The 13,433-nt window shown below is 58.3% G+C and overlaps 2 protein-coding genes across 2 annotated transcripts; one reads left to right on the forward strand and one right to left on the reverse strand.

The window, feature by feature from the left end:
- Positions 1-339: 339 nt before the first annotated feature.
- Positions 340-3,567, reverse strand: C11H2orf81 (chromosome 11 C2orf81 homolog). Its single transcript, XM_064151808.1, has 4 exons — positions 3,540-3,567; positions 2,016-2,240; positions 1,663-1,872; positions 340-1,439 (listed from the first exon to the last, which is right to left on the reverse strand). Exons 2-4 carry the CDS (start codon positions 2,235-2,237, stop codon positions 603-605), a joined length of 1,269 nt encoding a protein of 422 aa, XP_064007878.1. The 5' UTR covers positions 2,238-2,240; positions 3,540-3,567; the 3' UTR covers positions 340-602.
- A 65-nt stretch (positions 3,568-3,632) lies between these two features.
- Positions 3,633-13,373, forward strand: WDR54 (WD repeat domain 54). Its single transcript, XM_064151280.1, has 10 exons — positions 3,633-3,673; positions 4,146-4,365; positions 5,563-5,625; positions 5,840-5,906; positions 7,014-7,070; positions 8,079-8,206; positions 9,601-9,701; positions 10,337-10,499; positions 11,096-11,170; positions 11,955-13,373. The coding sequence occupies exons 1-10, from the start codon at positions 3,654-3,656 to the stop codon at positions 12,084-12,086; spliced, it is 1,026 nt and encodes a 341-aa protein (XP_064007350.1). The 5' UTR covers positions 3,633-3,653; the 3' UTR covers positions 12,087-13,373.
- Positions 13,374-13,433: the final 60 nt, after the last annotated feature.

The following is a 13,433-nucleotide window of genomic DNA, read 5'->3' on the forward strand; positions in this document are numbered from 1 at the left end:
CTTCTCCAGGTTAAGCAGCCCAAGGAGTCTCAGCCTTTCCTCCTCACAGAGATGCTCCAGTGCCCTTCAGAATCTTTGTGCCCTCTGTTAGACTCTCTCCAGTAGTTCTCTGTCTCTCGTGGACTTGAGAACCCAGACCTAGATCCAGTACTCCAGATGTGCCCCCCCTAGGGCAGAATAGAGGAGGAGAACCTCTCCCAACCTGCTGGACACACTCTTCTCCATTCAGTCCTGCTGAGGACCCTGTTCTGGTGCCAGAGCCACGGTGTGACAGCCACAAGGCTGGTTTTCAGCACAGGACCATATCTGAGGGACAGAAACCTCTTTATTTTGTGTCTGATTTCTTTAACGAAGCTGGTAAAAGGCACCGAGCTCCAGCCTCACCGGCAGATCCGTGGTGCCACACGAGTGCCCAGCCCTGTGCCAGCATTCACGGTAGTGCTGTGCGAAGTGGGAACGTGCTGACGGCCACGGGTGAGGAGCCCGCCGAGGACAGTGTCTTCTGCAGCCTGGGCACCCATGTGAGGGCAGCATCCAGCCACACACCCAGCCCGGACTGCTGGAGCCGCTCAGCTCTCGGGCTGACGTGGGGGATGCTGCCTTCAGTCCTTGCCCTCGCCCGTGACCTGCCTGGCAGCGATGGCCGGGAGGGGCACGGCAGGGTGGATGGGTCTCAAGTCCTGTTTGGCCTCTTCTGCCTTCTCCTCCTCCTCCTCCTCTTTAACCTCCTGCTTCACACTGGTGCCCCATCTGATGGTCACACCAGGGGCCAGCCACGCAGAGCCGAGTGGCTTGGGCAGGTGTCCCGTGGGCTGCAGGGATGCCGCACGGGGAGCCTGGAGCTGTGTCCTCCGCATGGGGACCGGGCCCCGCGGCAGCCGCGGGCTGCCCGGCTCTGAACTCCGGCTGTGCCAGCGGGCACCATAGGGATGTGCCAGCGGCTTGGCCTTTGGGTCCAGCACCTCGACCTGTGGCCAGATCCAGCGCTCAGGCCGGCAGTGAGAGCCCAATCTGGGGACCCCTGGAGTGGTGTTGGGTACCTTCTGCTTCGGCCCTGGATGCATCATGGCCACACTGGCACAGGAGGGAGATAGATGCAGTGGCATGTGGCTGCTTACCCTCACCTTGCTGCTGCCCTCAGCATCCCTGTGGGGTGACCACAGTGGATACCATCTCTGCTCTGGCTGCCCTGGGGATGGGCAGGGGGACAGTGGCCTGGCTGGCTGGAATGGCAGGGACTCAGCATGGGGAGATTTTCCTTTGGGAGACCAGGGAGCAATGGCCACTTTGTCTGGCAGGCTCTCTGGGCGTGGTGACCCTGGCACAGGGAGGATGGCACTGGTGCTGGTGACCTGAATGGACCATTGAGGTGACACAGTCTCAGCAACCACGAGGGGGTCCTGTCTTCCCTGCTGGCACTGGTTCTGTGCACCAGAGACCTGTGAGAGAGAGAGAGAGCAAAGGGGAGTCACTAGAGTGGAATGGGAGCACTGAAGTGCCCTTCTGGGATCTCAGCACAGACCCTCTGTCTGCCTCAGAGAGTTGGGGGGACTTGCCAGAGTCTGTGTGGCAGCATCCTGAGGACATTTTGGCTAAGACCAAGGGGTCAGAAAATGTCCTCTGGGGCTACTCAGGACCATGGTGAGTTTGGGTCTTTCTCACCTCTCCTTCAGCTGGAGATAGGCAGGCATGCTGGGTGGGAACACAGCCCTGTGCCCAAGAGTCTGTGGTGAGGGGCTCAGGCTCCTCGTCCTCCTGCCAGGTGCCATCTTCATCCTTGAGGTCCAAATCTCCCTCATCCCGTGCCAGGAAACGCCACTGGGCAATGTGTAGGATGGCATCCCGTGCCTGGGCCACCACGAAGGGCACAAGCTGCCAGCAGAGCCAGTGCTGAGACTTCCACCATGTGCTGTTGGTGCCCTGTAACCTTGTCCCTCTTCCACACGATGGAACTGGAGCTGCAAGGGACCTGCAGGCACCAGGGTCCTCCCAAAAGCAGGGTGTGGGTACCTCACCTGCTGCACCACATCAGCTTTGAGGCACCCATCCATCACACGGTCCAAGAGCTCTGCAAGGATGTCCCCAACATCCCTGTCCTCCTGCTCAGCCTCCAGCAGGGAGAGCCACTCCTCCTCGGACATTAGCCCAGACACATCGGCATGGATGGTGGCCACGTTGGGCTGCCAGGACTTGTCCCCCCGTGACTGAGAGGTGGCTGCTCGCTCACGGGGGATCATTTTCTGCAGGGAGATGCAAGAGCAATGGCAGCCAGAGCTGGGGGACAGACACAACTTGGAAGCTGCACCCATCCTAGTACACTTCAGCATGCTCCAGCCGATCTCCAGCACACCCAAACACACCCCAGAACTCCCCAGTACACCCAGCACACCCTAATACATCCCAGAACATTCAGCACACCCAGCACACCCTAATACATCCCAGAACACCCAGTGCACCCAGCACACCCTAATACATCCCAGAACCCCCCAGTACACCCAGCACACCCTAATACATCCCAGAACACTCAGCACACCCAGCACACCCTAATACATCCCAGAACACCCAGTGCACCCAGCACACTCTAATACATCCCAGAACACCCAGTGCACCCAGCACACTCTAATACATCCCAGAACACTCAGCACACCCAGCACACCCTAATACATCCCAGAACACTCAGCACACCCAGCACACCCTAATACATCCCAGAACACTCAGCACACCCAGCACACCCTAATACATCCCAGAACACTCAGTACACCCAGCACACCCTAATACATCCCAGAACACTCAGCACACCCAGCACACCCTAATACATCCCAGAACACTCAGTACACCCAGCACACCCTAATACATCCCAGAACACTCAGCACACCCAGCACACCCTAATACATCCCAGAACACTCAGCACACCCAGCACACCCTAATACATCCCAGAACACTCAGCACACCCAGCACACCCTAATACATCCCAGAACACTCAGTACACCCAGCACACCCTAATACATCCCAGAACACTCAGCACACCCAGCACACCCTAATACATCCCAGAACACCCAGTGCACCCAGCACACCCTAATACATCCCAGAACACTCAGCACACCCAGCACACCCTAATACATCCCAGAACACCCAGTGCACCCAGCACACCCTAATACATCCCAGAACACTCAGCACACCCAGCACACCCTAATACATCCCAGAACACCCAGTGCACCCAGCACACCCAAACACACCCCAGAACCCCCCAGTGCACCCAGCACACTCAAACACACCCCAAACCCCCCAGTACACCCAGCACACCCCAACAAACCCAAACACACCCTAACACACCCCAGAACACTCCAATGCACCCCAGAGCCCCCCAGTACACCCAGCACACCCCAATACGCTCCAGTACACTCAACACACCTCAATACACCCCAGCGCACTCCAGCAGCCCCCAGTGCACCCCAGCACACGCCGGTGCTCCCTGGTACGCCCAGCGCGGCCCGGTACTCCCCAGCACACCCCAGTATACCCAGTATAGCCCAGCGCACCCCAGCCCATGCCCCAGCGGCGGCGTCCCTGTCTCCATGACAACCCTGACCCCGCCCCCAGTGATGTCATCCCTGATCGGCGGCGATACGTCATCACCGCGCGACGGCGTCTCCATGGCTGCGGCCAACACAGAGTAAGGGGCGGGGGGCGCCGGGCGCCTAACGGGGTCCCGAGAGGGGTAAAGAAGGGCCCGGGAGGACTGAGGGTGGGGGGAGGGGTGTTTGTGCCAGCAGGGCCCTGCAACCGGGGATAGAGGTCTCGAGTGGTGGTCAGGGGTCCCGGGAGAGCGGACCGTGGGGAGCCCAGGGGCGGGGAGCCTCGGAGAGGCAGGGTCCCGGGAGAGGGTACAGGGGGCCCAAGAGGGTTAAAAGAGTCCGATAAGAAGGACCCGGGACATGGGGAGAACCCAGGGACGGGGCTTGCAGAGGACGGCGGGGGCCCGAAGGATTGGGGGGGCCGTGGGAGGCCCAGGGCAGAAGCCAAGGGGGACCCCAGGTACGGGGCTGAAGGGTGCGGGCAGTGCGGCGGCGCTTCGGGCTGCCGCTGGGCTGTTGCGCCCCGGTGCGGCTCGGCCCCTCGGAACTCCCCGGTGCCGTTCCCCGCAGGATGTACCGGAGGGAGGCGAGCGTCCCGCTGCGGAGCAGCAGCGCGGCCCTCTACAACAACCTGAGCGTGCTGCGGCCGGGCGGGCGGCAGCTCTCCTGCTTCGCCGCTGTGCACGGGCCCAGCCTCAGCCTGGTGACTGCCGACGGGCTCGGCTTCACCCACCGGCAGCTACCGGCCAAGGAGGGGTGCACGGCCCTCAGCACCTCGCTCCTCACCCAGGTTAGGGGCTGCGGTGGGGACATGGCTTCGAGGAGACCTTGTCATAGCCTTCCAGTACCTGAAAGGCGCCTGCAGGAGGGCTGGGGACTGGCTATTAACAAGGACTTGTAATGACAGGGTGAGGAGCAATGGGTTTAAACTGGCAGAGGGGAGATTTGAACTGGATGTTAGGAAGAAGTGCTTTCCACTGAGGGTGGTGAGACACTGGCACAGGTTGATCAAAGATCAAAGACCACATTCTGTGATTCTGTGATCCACAGGCTCCCTGGGCAACCTGTGCCAGATTGCAACCTGTTCAAGACCAGGTTGGATGAGGCCTTGAGCGACCTGTTCTAGTGGGAGGTGTCCCTGCCTATGGCAGGGTGGGGTTGGAACTGGATGATCTTTGAGGTCTCTTCCAACCTAAATAATTCTATGATTCTGTGTCCCCTTATGGGTGGGATAAAAGGCTCCAAGGTGGCAGTGGACGCTTCACTGGGTAAAGAACTGGCTGATGGCAGGGCCCAGAGTGGTGGGGATTTGGGTTCAGTGCAATTGGTGGATGGTCATTAGCAGTGTCCTCAGGGGTCAGTACTGGAGCCAGTTCTGTTCAGGCTCTTTGTGCATGATCTGGACAAGGGGATCAAGGCACACCTTGCATCAGCTCACAGATGACACAAAGCTGGGCAGGAGTTTTGACCTGCTGGAGGTCTGGGATCAATGGGCTGAGGCCAATTGGATGAGATTGGACAAGGCTAAGACTTGTGTCACAACAACCCAGACTTGAGGCAGAGTCACTGGAAAATGCCCAGTGGGAAAGGACGTGGCAGTGGTGTTTGATAACAGCTGAACATGAGCCAGCATGTGCCCAGGTAGCCAAGAAGGCCAACAGCATCATGGCTTGGATCAGCAGTAGTGTGGCCAGCAGGACTAGGACAGGGTTGTCCCCTTGTACTCAGCACTGGTGAGGCCACACCTTGAATACTGAGTTCAGTTTGGGGCCTAGGTATGGGCAGGTGTAGAGGGACAGAGCCTCCTGAGAAGGTTCGGGAGCCCTTGGAGAGATCCCCAGGGCTGACAGGGAGCCTCTGCCGTAGCTTGTGACAGAAGCCAGGAAGACACCTGCCCCAGGGTGCTGGGGACTGTCCCTGCCCCAGTAGGTGGGATGGTGGGGACTGCCCCATCTTTGCCCCCTTTCTAAGCTGCCATTCTTTGCAGGCTGCATGGTGTGTCCTGCCATCACGGGTCCTGCTGGTGCTGACCTCTCAGAAAGGGATCCAGGTGAGGTGGTTTTCATGGAGAGTGGGAAGGGAAGTCATGACAAGGGGAGGATGAACTCACTGTGAGGACTCCTGGGCTCTGGGAGGACCTTTTAAGGGTCCTGCTCTGTACCCAGGGAGCTGCAACTGCCTGCTGGGGCAGCAGTTGTGCCAGAAGCCATAAAAGAAGCTTCCTCACCCTCTTGATCCTCACCCTGCTGCTCTTTCTCTCCAAGATGTACGAGTCTGATGGCTCCATCATGGTTTATTGGCACGCGCTGGACGTGGCAGAGCATCCTCCAGGTAAATGGATGACACCAAGCTGAGTAGTGCAGCTGGCACGCCTGAGGGAGAGGATCCATCCAGAGGAACCTGGAGAGGTGGGACTGTGTGAACCTCATGAGGTTCTACAAAACCAGGTGCAAGCTCCTAGGCCTGAACTGAGGCAGTCCTCAGTATCAACACAGACTGAGGATGAAGGGCTGGAAAGCAGCCCTGTGGAGAAGGACTTGGGGGCGCTGGTGGGTGAAAAGGTGGACAAGAGCTGGCACCAAACCATGTCCTGGGCTGATCCCGAGCAGTGTGAGCACCAGGAGCAGGGAGGGGATTCTGTCACTCTGCTGTGTTCTGCTGAGACCCACTCTGGAGTCCTCAGCAGAGCACAGAGACCTGTTGGAGCAGGGCCAGAGGCGGCCACAGCAATGATGTGAGGGTGGAAGCCCTCTGCTGTGAGGCCAGGCTGAGAGAGTTGAGGTTGTTCAGCCTGGAGAAGGCTCCAGGGAGACCTTTTGGTGGCCTTTCAGTAAAGGGGCCTTTAAGAAAGCTGGAGACAGACTATTTGGGAAGGTCTGTTGTGACAGGACAAGAAGAGAGCGATTTAGACTAGAGAAAAGGAGGAAAGGCTTACAGTGAGGGTGATGAGACACTGACCCAGGTTGCCCAAAGAGGTGGTAGATGCCACATCCCTGGAACCGTTCTAGGTCAGGTTGTTTGGGGCTCTGAGCAGCCTGCTCTACTTGCAGATGTCCCTGCTGGCTGCAGAGGGGTTGAACTAGATGACGTTTAAAGGTCCCTTCCAACCCAAACCACTCCCTGACTCCATAGAGCAGCCTGGTCCTTCCTGGCCTGGATCCCACCCGAACAGCCTCACTCCCAGACCCAGCTGGGACCAAGCCAGGACAGAGCAGCTTAGCAGAAGGATCTGGAAAAGGTCATTGCATCTTACTAACTCCTCTGTCCTGGGTTCACAGGGCCCCAGAGAGGCTGGGAAGGGGCTGAGGAGCAGCCCAGCATGGCAGGGACAGAGCTGTAGACAGAACCAGGCCGGGCTCTGGTGCTTTGCACCGTGGCACTGCCCTCTTGGCTGCTGGGGAGTGCCACAGGGCAGGACCTGCTCTTGTTTCCTTTCAGCACAAGCTGTGTTTGCTCGAGGGATCGCTGCAGCTGGAGGACACTTCGTCTGCGTGGGTGAGCTGAGCCCGGGAGGGCTGAGAAGGGAAGAGGGGTGACAGGGGCTCAGGGAAAACGTGGGGCCAGCTGAGGGAAAGTGTAGGGTCCTGTGTCTGGGAAGGAATAACCTCCTGCACCAGGACTGCTGAGGGGCTGGCCTGCTGGAAAGCAGCTCTGTCTGTTAGGACCCGAGGGTGCTGGTAAACAAGAAGTTCACTATGAGGCAGTAATGCACCCCTGTGGCCAAGAAGGCAAATGGTCTCCTGGGGTGCATGAAGAGGAGTGTGACAGCAGGTCAGGGGAGGTGCTCCTGCCCCTCTCTTCTGCCCTAGGGAAGACTAAGCTGGAGTACTGGATCAAGTTCTGGGCTCCTCTGTTCAAGAGAGGCAGAGAACTACTGGAGAGAGTCCAGCAGAGGTTGGATGCTGAGGGGCCTGTGAGGAGCAAAGGCTGCAAGCCCTAGGGCTGTTGAGTCTGGAGAAGAGCAGCCCCAGAGGGGATCTGATCTGATCAGTGCTCAGCAATAGCTAAAGGGTGGGGGGCAAGAAGATGGAACCTGATTCTTGTCAGTGCTGCCCAGTGACAGAATAAGATCAAGGGGCACAAACTGGAACCCAGAAGATCCCATAAGGAGAAACTTGTTTGGAGTGAGGATGCTGGAGCCCTGGAGCAGGCTGCCCAGAGAGATTGTGGAGTCTTCTCCTCTGAGAAGGTTCCAAACCCACTTGTACATTGCAATCCTGGGCAACCTGCCCTGGGTGACCCTGCTTTAGCAGGGGGCTTGGAATAGGTGAGCCCCAGAGATGCCTTCTAACCTTACCACACTGCAACTCTGGGAGGGGGCTGGGATTGGCCTTGGAGCTGTTCTGGCATGACAAGAGGGCAGGTTGGCCAACAGCATCTATGAGGGCAGCCCCATGGGATCAGAGGGTCTCAGGAAGCCAGTTACCCTGCCAGGGCTTCAGCCCCAGGATTTGGGGTAAGATGACCCTCTCCATGCTGATCCCTGCTCCATCCTGTCCGCAGGGACATCCTCTGGGTCAGTGTTCGTGTTTGACATCCCCCCAAAAGGGACAAACATCACAGTGAGTGAGGTCCTGGAGGAGCACCATGATGCCATCACCGACATCGCTTCAGAGCTGGGCCAGGCTCCGGTATGCAGCAAGTTGGTGCTGGTGGCTGGGGCAGCTGGTGGGGGCTGTGGCACCAGAGGGGTGGCAGTGAGGACATCAGGCATCCCCTCAGCCATCTTGGGGACACCAGCTCCAGGAGCTGTGGTGAGCCATTCCCAGGACACAGCTCCTCAGCCTGGTCGCTGCAGCTCTCCGTGGCCAGTCCAGGCTCACAGGCCAACCCAAACCGTCCCCATCCCATCAGCATCCAGCTGTGTCCAGCTGCTCTCTGCCTTCTTCCCACCCTTAGTTCTCACTTTTCTCGGCTGGCTGGATCTTATCTCTGGAAACTTAAAGAAGAGAAGCAACAAGGATGGGGAAGGACCTGATCCCCCTGCACACAGCAAGCTCATTGCTGGCCCAGAGCATCCCATAATCCATCAGGATGTGCTGCCAGGGTTGTAGTATAAGAGCAAATGATTAAAACTAGCATTAGCTCCTGCCATTAGCCCTGTGAGTTACTGCCTCAGCCCATGAGAGAAGGGCATAGGATATGTCCTGCCCATGTCTCTAGGGCCCTCCTGAGGTGCTAGGACAGCCTCTGGGAGTGGGCATCTTGTGGCTCAGCTCCTTCTGACATCTCTGCGTGGAATTATGGAATCATTTTGGTTGGAAGCAACCTTTAAGATCATTGAGCCCAGCCCTTAACCCAGCACTGCCAGGTCACCACTAAACCATGGTCCTCAGCACCATATCTCCATGGCTTTGAAACCCCCCCAGGGATGGAGATTCCACCACTACCCTGGCCAGCCTGGGCCAGGCTTTGACAACCCTCAAGGGGAAGAAATTGTTCCTCATGCCAAATCTAAGAGTGCAGATGCACTGCCTGGCTCCTCGTTACTGGCTGCCTCCTTCCCAGCCAGGACACTTCCTCTAATTAGTCACATTTGGTGTTCACTGTGTTGGGGCTTCCCCTGCACCATGAGTTGACTCCCAGATAGCCTGGATGGGCTGGCTTTGGCAAACCTTACACTGTCGCCTGCCCCTGCCTGCGGCGACTCCTCTGACACCTCTCTGGGCTTTGCTCTGTGGCTGAAGCAGGAGGCAGGCCCCAGTGTGTGAATCCTAGGTGTGGGGGGTGAGGATTGTTGAGTTTGGGCATGGAGGGGACAGGCCACAGGGATTCTCTCTGAAAGTCCTCCTATCTGGAATTAGCACTGCCAAATGCAGACGTGCCTAAGCTGCTATGCCCATGTGAGCCAGGCTAGGCCCTGCTTGCTCACCAAACCCATCACTCTGTGACCTGTTAAACTTTAAGCTTGTTTTGCTGTTGACTCAGGCTTTGCTCTGCAGCAGCTTTTGTGGTGCAGGGAACCAGGAGCAACCAGAACTTTCTGCCAGTGGCAGAGCCAACTGACCCCACCTCTGCTTCACAGGATGGAGCTGGCGATGTGGTGACTGCTGATGACACTGGCACCCTCTGTGTTTGGAGCTCTGGGGAGGAGTTCACCTTGCTCAGCAAGATTCTGGCCTTCGGGTGAGCCCCGTGGGTGGCGGGAGGCACATGGTGGGGTCTCAGCAGGATCTGGTGAGGGACATAGAACTGCTTGAGAGTCCAGCATAGAGCCACAAAGATGACGAAGGGAATGGAACATCTCTGTTACAAGGAGAGGCTGAGGGAGCTGGGGCTCTTTAGCTTGGAGGAGACTGAGAGGTGACCTCATCAATGTTTATAAATACGTAAAGGTGAGTGCCAGGAGGCTGGAGCCAGGCTCTGCTGGGTGATGCCCAGAGACAGGCCAAGGGGCACTTGGGGGAAGCTGAGGCATAGAAAGTTTCATTTAAACATGAGGAGGAATTTTTTCCCTGTGAGGGTAACAGAACCCTGGAACAGGCTGCCCAGGGAAGTTGTGATGTCTCCCTCTCTGGAGAGACTCGAAACCTGCCTGGATGTGTTCCTGTGTGATCTGATATAGGTGACCCTGCTCTGGCAGGGGGGTTGGACTGAATGAACTTTGGAGGTCCCTTTTAGCCCCTGGCATTCTGTGATTCTGTGATCCCTGGACAAACTCTGCCAGTGTCTCCTGAGGAGCGGCAGGACAGCCAGCATCAGCCCACAGCACACAGTCTGTGGTTGGAAGGGGAGAAGGTGACATGTCCCCCTGTGTCTAGCTGCTCCTGCTCCTCCGTGAAGCTGTGGAACGGGATCGTGGCAGCCGGCTATGGGAATGGGCAGATCCGGCTGTACGAGGCGGCCACGGGTGACCTGCGTGCCCAGGTCAATGCCCACGCGCGCTGGATCTACGCCCTGGACCTGGCACCACAGACAGGAAAGGTAGGGCCAGCTGTGCCCTCTCTTGTGAGGAGAGACTGAGGGGGCTGGGGCTCTTTAGCTTGGAGAAGAGGAGACTGAGAGGTGACCTCATCGATGGTTATAATTATGTTCAGGGTGAGTGCCAGGAGGCTGGAGCCAGGCTCTGCTGGGGGATGCCCAGTGACAGGACAAGGGGCACTGGGGGGAAGCTGAGGCATAGGAAGTTTCATTTAAACATGAGGGGGAATTTTTAACCTGTGAGGGTGACAAAACCCTGGAACAGGCTGCCCAGGGAAGTTGTGAAGTCTCCCTCTCTGGAGATATTCAAACCTGCCTGGATGTGTTCCTGTGTGATCTGTTATAGGTGATCCTGCTCTGGCAGGGGGGTTGGACTGAATGAACATTGGAGGTCCTTTTCAGCCCCTGGCATTCTGTGATTCTGTGTGCCATGGCACCCTAGCATGTGTGTCACATCCTAGTCCTGTATTCCACCCCACATTCCACCAGCCCAGAGCGTGGCAAGAGACTGCTCACTAGCCCTGCCACACTGCACTGCTGCCTCTGTGGAATCCCTCTGGCCTCCTGATGCCCACAGCTGCTGTCCCTTTCTGTTGCAGCTGCTGTCCGGTGCAGAAGACTCCTTTGTTCATGTCTGGAAGCTCAGCAGGAACCCAGATACTAATGATGTTGAGGTGAGTGTGGGTGGTGGCAGCCATCAGTGACATGTTCACTGCCCCTGGTGCCACTGCCGCTCTGTCTGACCAGCATGTGGTCCTTGTGCCAGTGCTGGTTTTCATTCCCCTGTAATAGTCACACCTCGAATCCTGGGTTCAGTTTAGGGCTCCTCACTCCAGGATGGATGTAGAAGTGCTGGAGTGTGTCCAAAGAAGGGTGGTGGAGCTGGTGCAGGGTCTAGAGCAGAAGTCTTTGGAAGAGCAGCTGTGAGATCTGGCATTGCTTAGTCTGGAGAAAAGGAGGCTGAGGGGAGACTTTCTGGCGCTCTGCAGCTCCCTGAAAGGAAGTTGGAGCCAGGTGGGGGTTTGTCTCTTCTCTAAAGGAACAAATGACAGGACAAGAGGAAATGGCCTCAAGTTGCACCAAGGGAGGTTTAAGTTGGACACGAGGAACAGTTTCTTCCCTTTGTGGGCTGTCGAGGCATGCCCAGGAATGGAGTCCCCATCCCTGGAGGGGTTTCAGACTCTGGGGATGTGGTGCTGAGACACCTGGTGTAGTGGTGACCTGGCAGTGCTGGGGTAAGGGTTGGACTCAAAGGTCTTTTCCAACCAAAATGAGTCCATGATTCCATGCCATGATTCCATGACTCCATGGCACAGCAAGCCCACTGACCCAGCCACAGTCCCTGCCTGTTGCCCCATGGTGATGCCCCTGCAGGCAGGCAAGGGCCTGGCACTGAGTATCTGGCTGTGGTAGGTTCTGCTTCACTCAGCCACCGCTAACACCTGTGCCCTGCTGCAGATCGAACACTGCCATGCCGAGTGTGTGACTGACACCCAGGTCTGCGGTGCCCGCTTCTGTGACCCCCAGGGGCTCTCCTTTGCCGTCACTGGCTATGACCTGAGCGAGATCTTCCGCTACAGCCGGGTGTAGGCTGCCAGCCAGCATGGCACAGAGAGACCCGGCAAACGCCGCTGGCACGGCCTGTCGGCACCAAGGCACCATAAGCAAGGAGGGGGTCCCACACCCACCCCCCCAGCTTCTGCTCCATGGCGCTGGGGTGGAAATCTGTGCAACGGCAGAGCTGAGCCAGGATCTCAATCGCTCCCACACCAAACAAGTCCTTGGTGTGGTGTGTCCACACGTGGGGAACGTGGGCTTGGAGCTGCTCCAGCTACTCAGGACCTGAGGAGAGGGAGGAAAGGCCCCTCCAGCCCTTCCCAGAGGGCAGGTGGTGTTGGCAGCAGGGCTGGGAGCAAAACCAGCTCCTCTCTTCCCAGCCTGATTCAGACGGGAGTGGGCCTGGGACAAACCTGTGTTACACGCTGCTCCAGCCTGGAGGGCCTCAGGCACTGGTCCCAGCCAGGGCTGTGGCGTCTCCTGGGTGCAGCACCCATGGGAGCACCCAGCCCAAGGGCGACAGTTACCTGGGAGGAGGGGGAAGAGAGGTGCCTCTTCTCCTCAGGGAGCCGTGGGGACATGTGGGCTCCCGTGCTGGGACTTTGCAAGCCCAGGGCTGCTGGTCAGATGTGCGAGACCACAGCTGCGCTCTGGGCTTAAAAAGGCGAAGGAAGCTGCCGGGAGCCTGCCAGGAGCACCCCATGGGTCACAGCCATGTCCTGTCTCACCCACCCCATCTCCCCATTCTTTCACTGTGTTCCTCCTAAGCTGGCTTTGACCCAGACCTAGACCTGAGGACTGGGAGGCAGTGACTGCTCCCAGACACTCCCCCAGGCTCTGCCCCAGTCCTTTCCCTGGGGGAGTGCCCTGCTCCAGCCCTCCTGTCCCTGCCGATGGGACACTAGAGACAAGCTTGGCCTGCAGCTCTGCTTCCAGGGCCCTGCAGGGCTGCAGGGAGACAATGACAGTGACACAGGGGCCCGCTGACCTGGGGCTGAGCTGAACTCAGCCTGTTTCAGGCCCTGGGTTGAGGGTAGAGCCCCCAGCCCCTCCAGCTGTGCCACAGTGAGAGCTGTGGCCAGGGATCTGACGTCCCCCAGACTATGGGGCACAAACCCCTCCCCATGCACCCTAGATGCCCCCCCCAACCCTGTGTACCCCAGTCATGTCCCTGCCCCAAACACCCCCATCTATGAGCTACACCCCTCAGGTGGAATCAGCCCTCCCCCCACCCCTTCCTGTCCCTCACCACCCTCCATGTGCTGTATAACCATCAGCACCACCATCCCCCTCCTCCCCCAATAAATGCACCTGAACGAAGCCTCCTCCCTGTCGGTCCTTTGTGGGGGTGCGTCGGGGGGTGCCACTCTGTGTGTGATG

The sequence above is a fragment of the Pogoniulus pusillus genome, chromosome 11 (assembly GCF_015220805.1).
Source record: "Pogoniulus pusillus isolate bPogPus1 chromosome 11, bPogPus1.pri, whole genome shotgun sequence".
NCBI lineage: Eukaryota > Metazoa > Chordata > Aves > Piciformes > Lybiidae > Pogoniulus > Pogoniulus pusillus.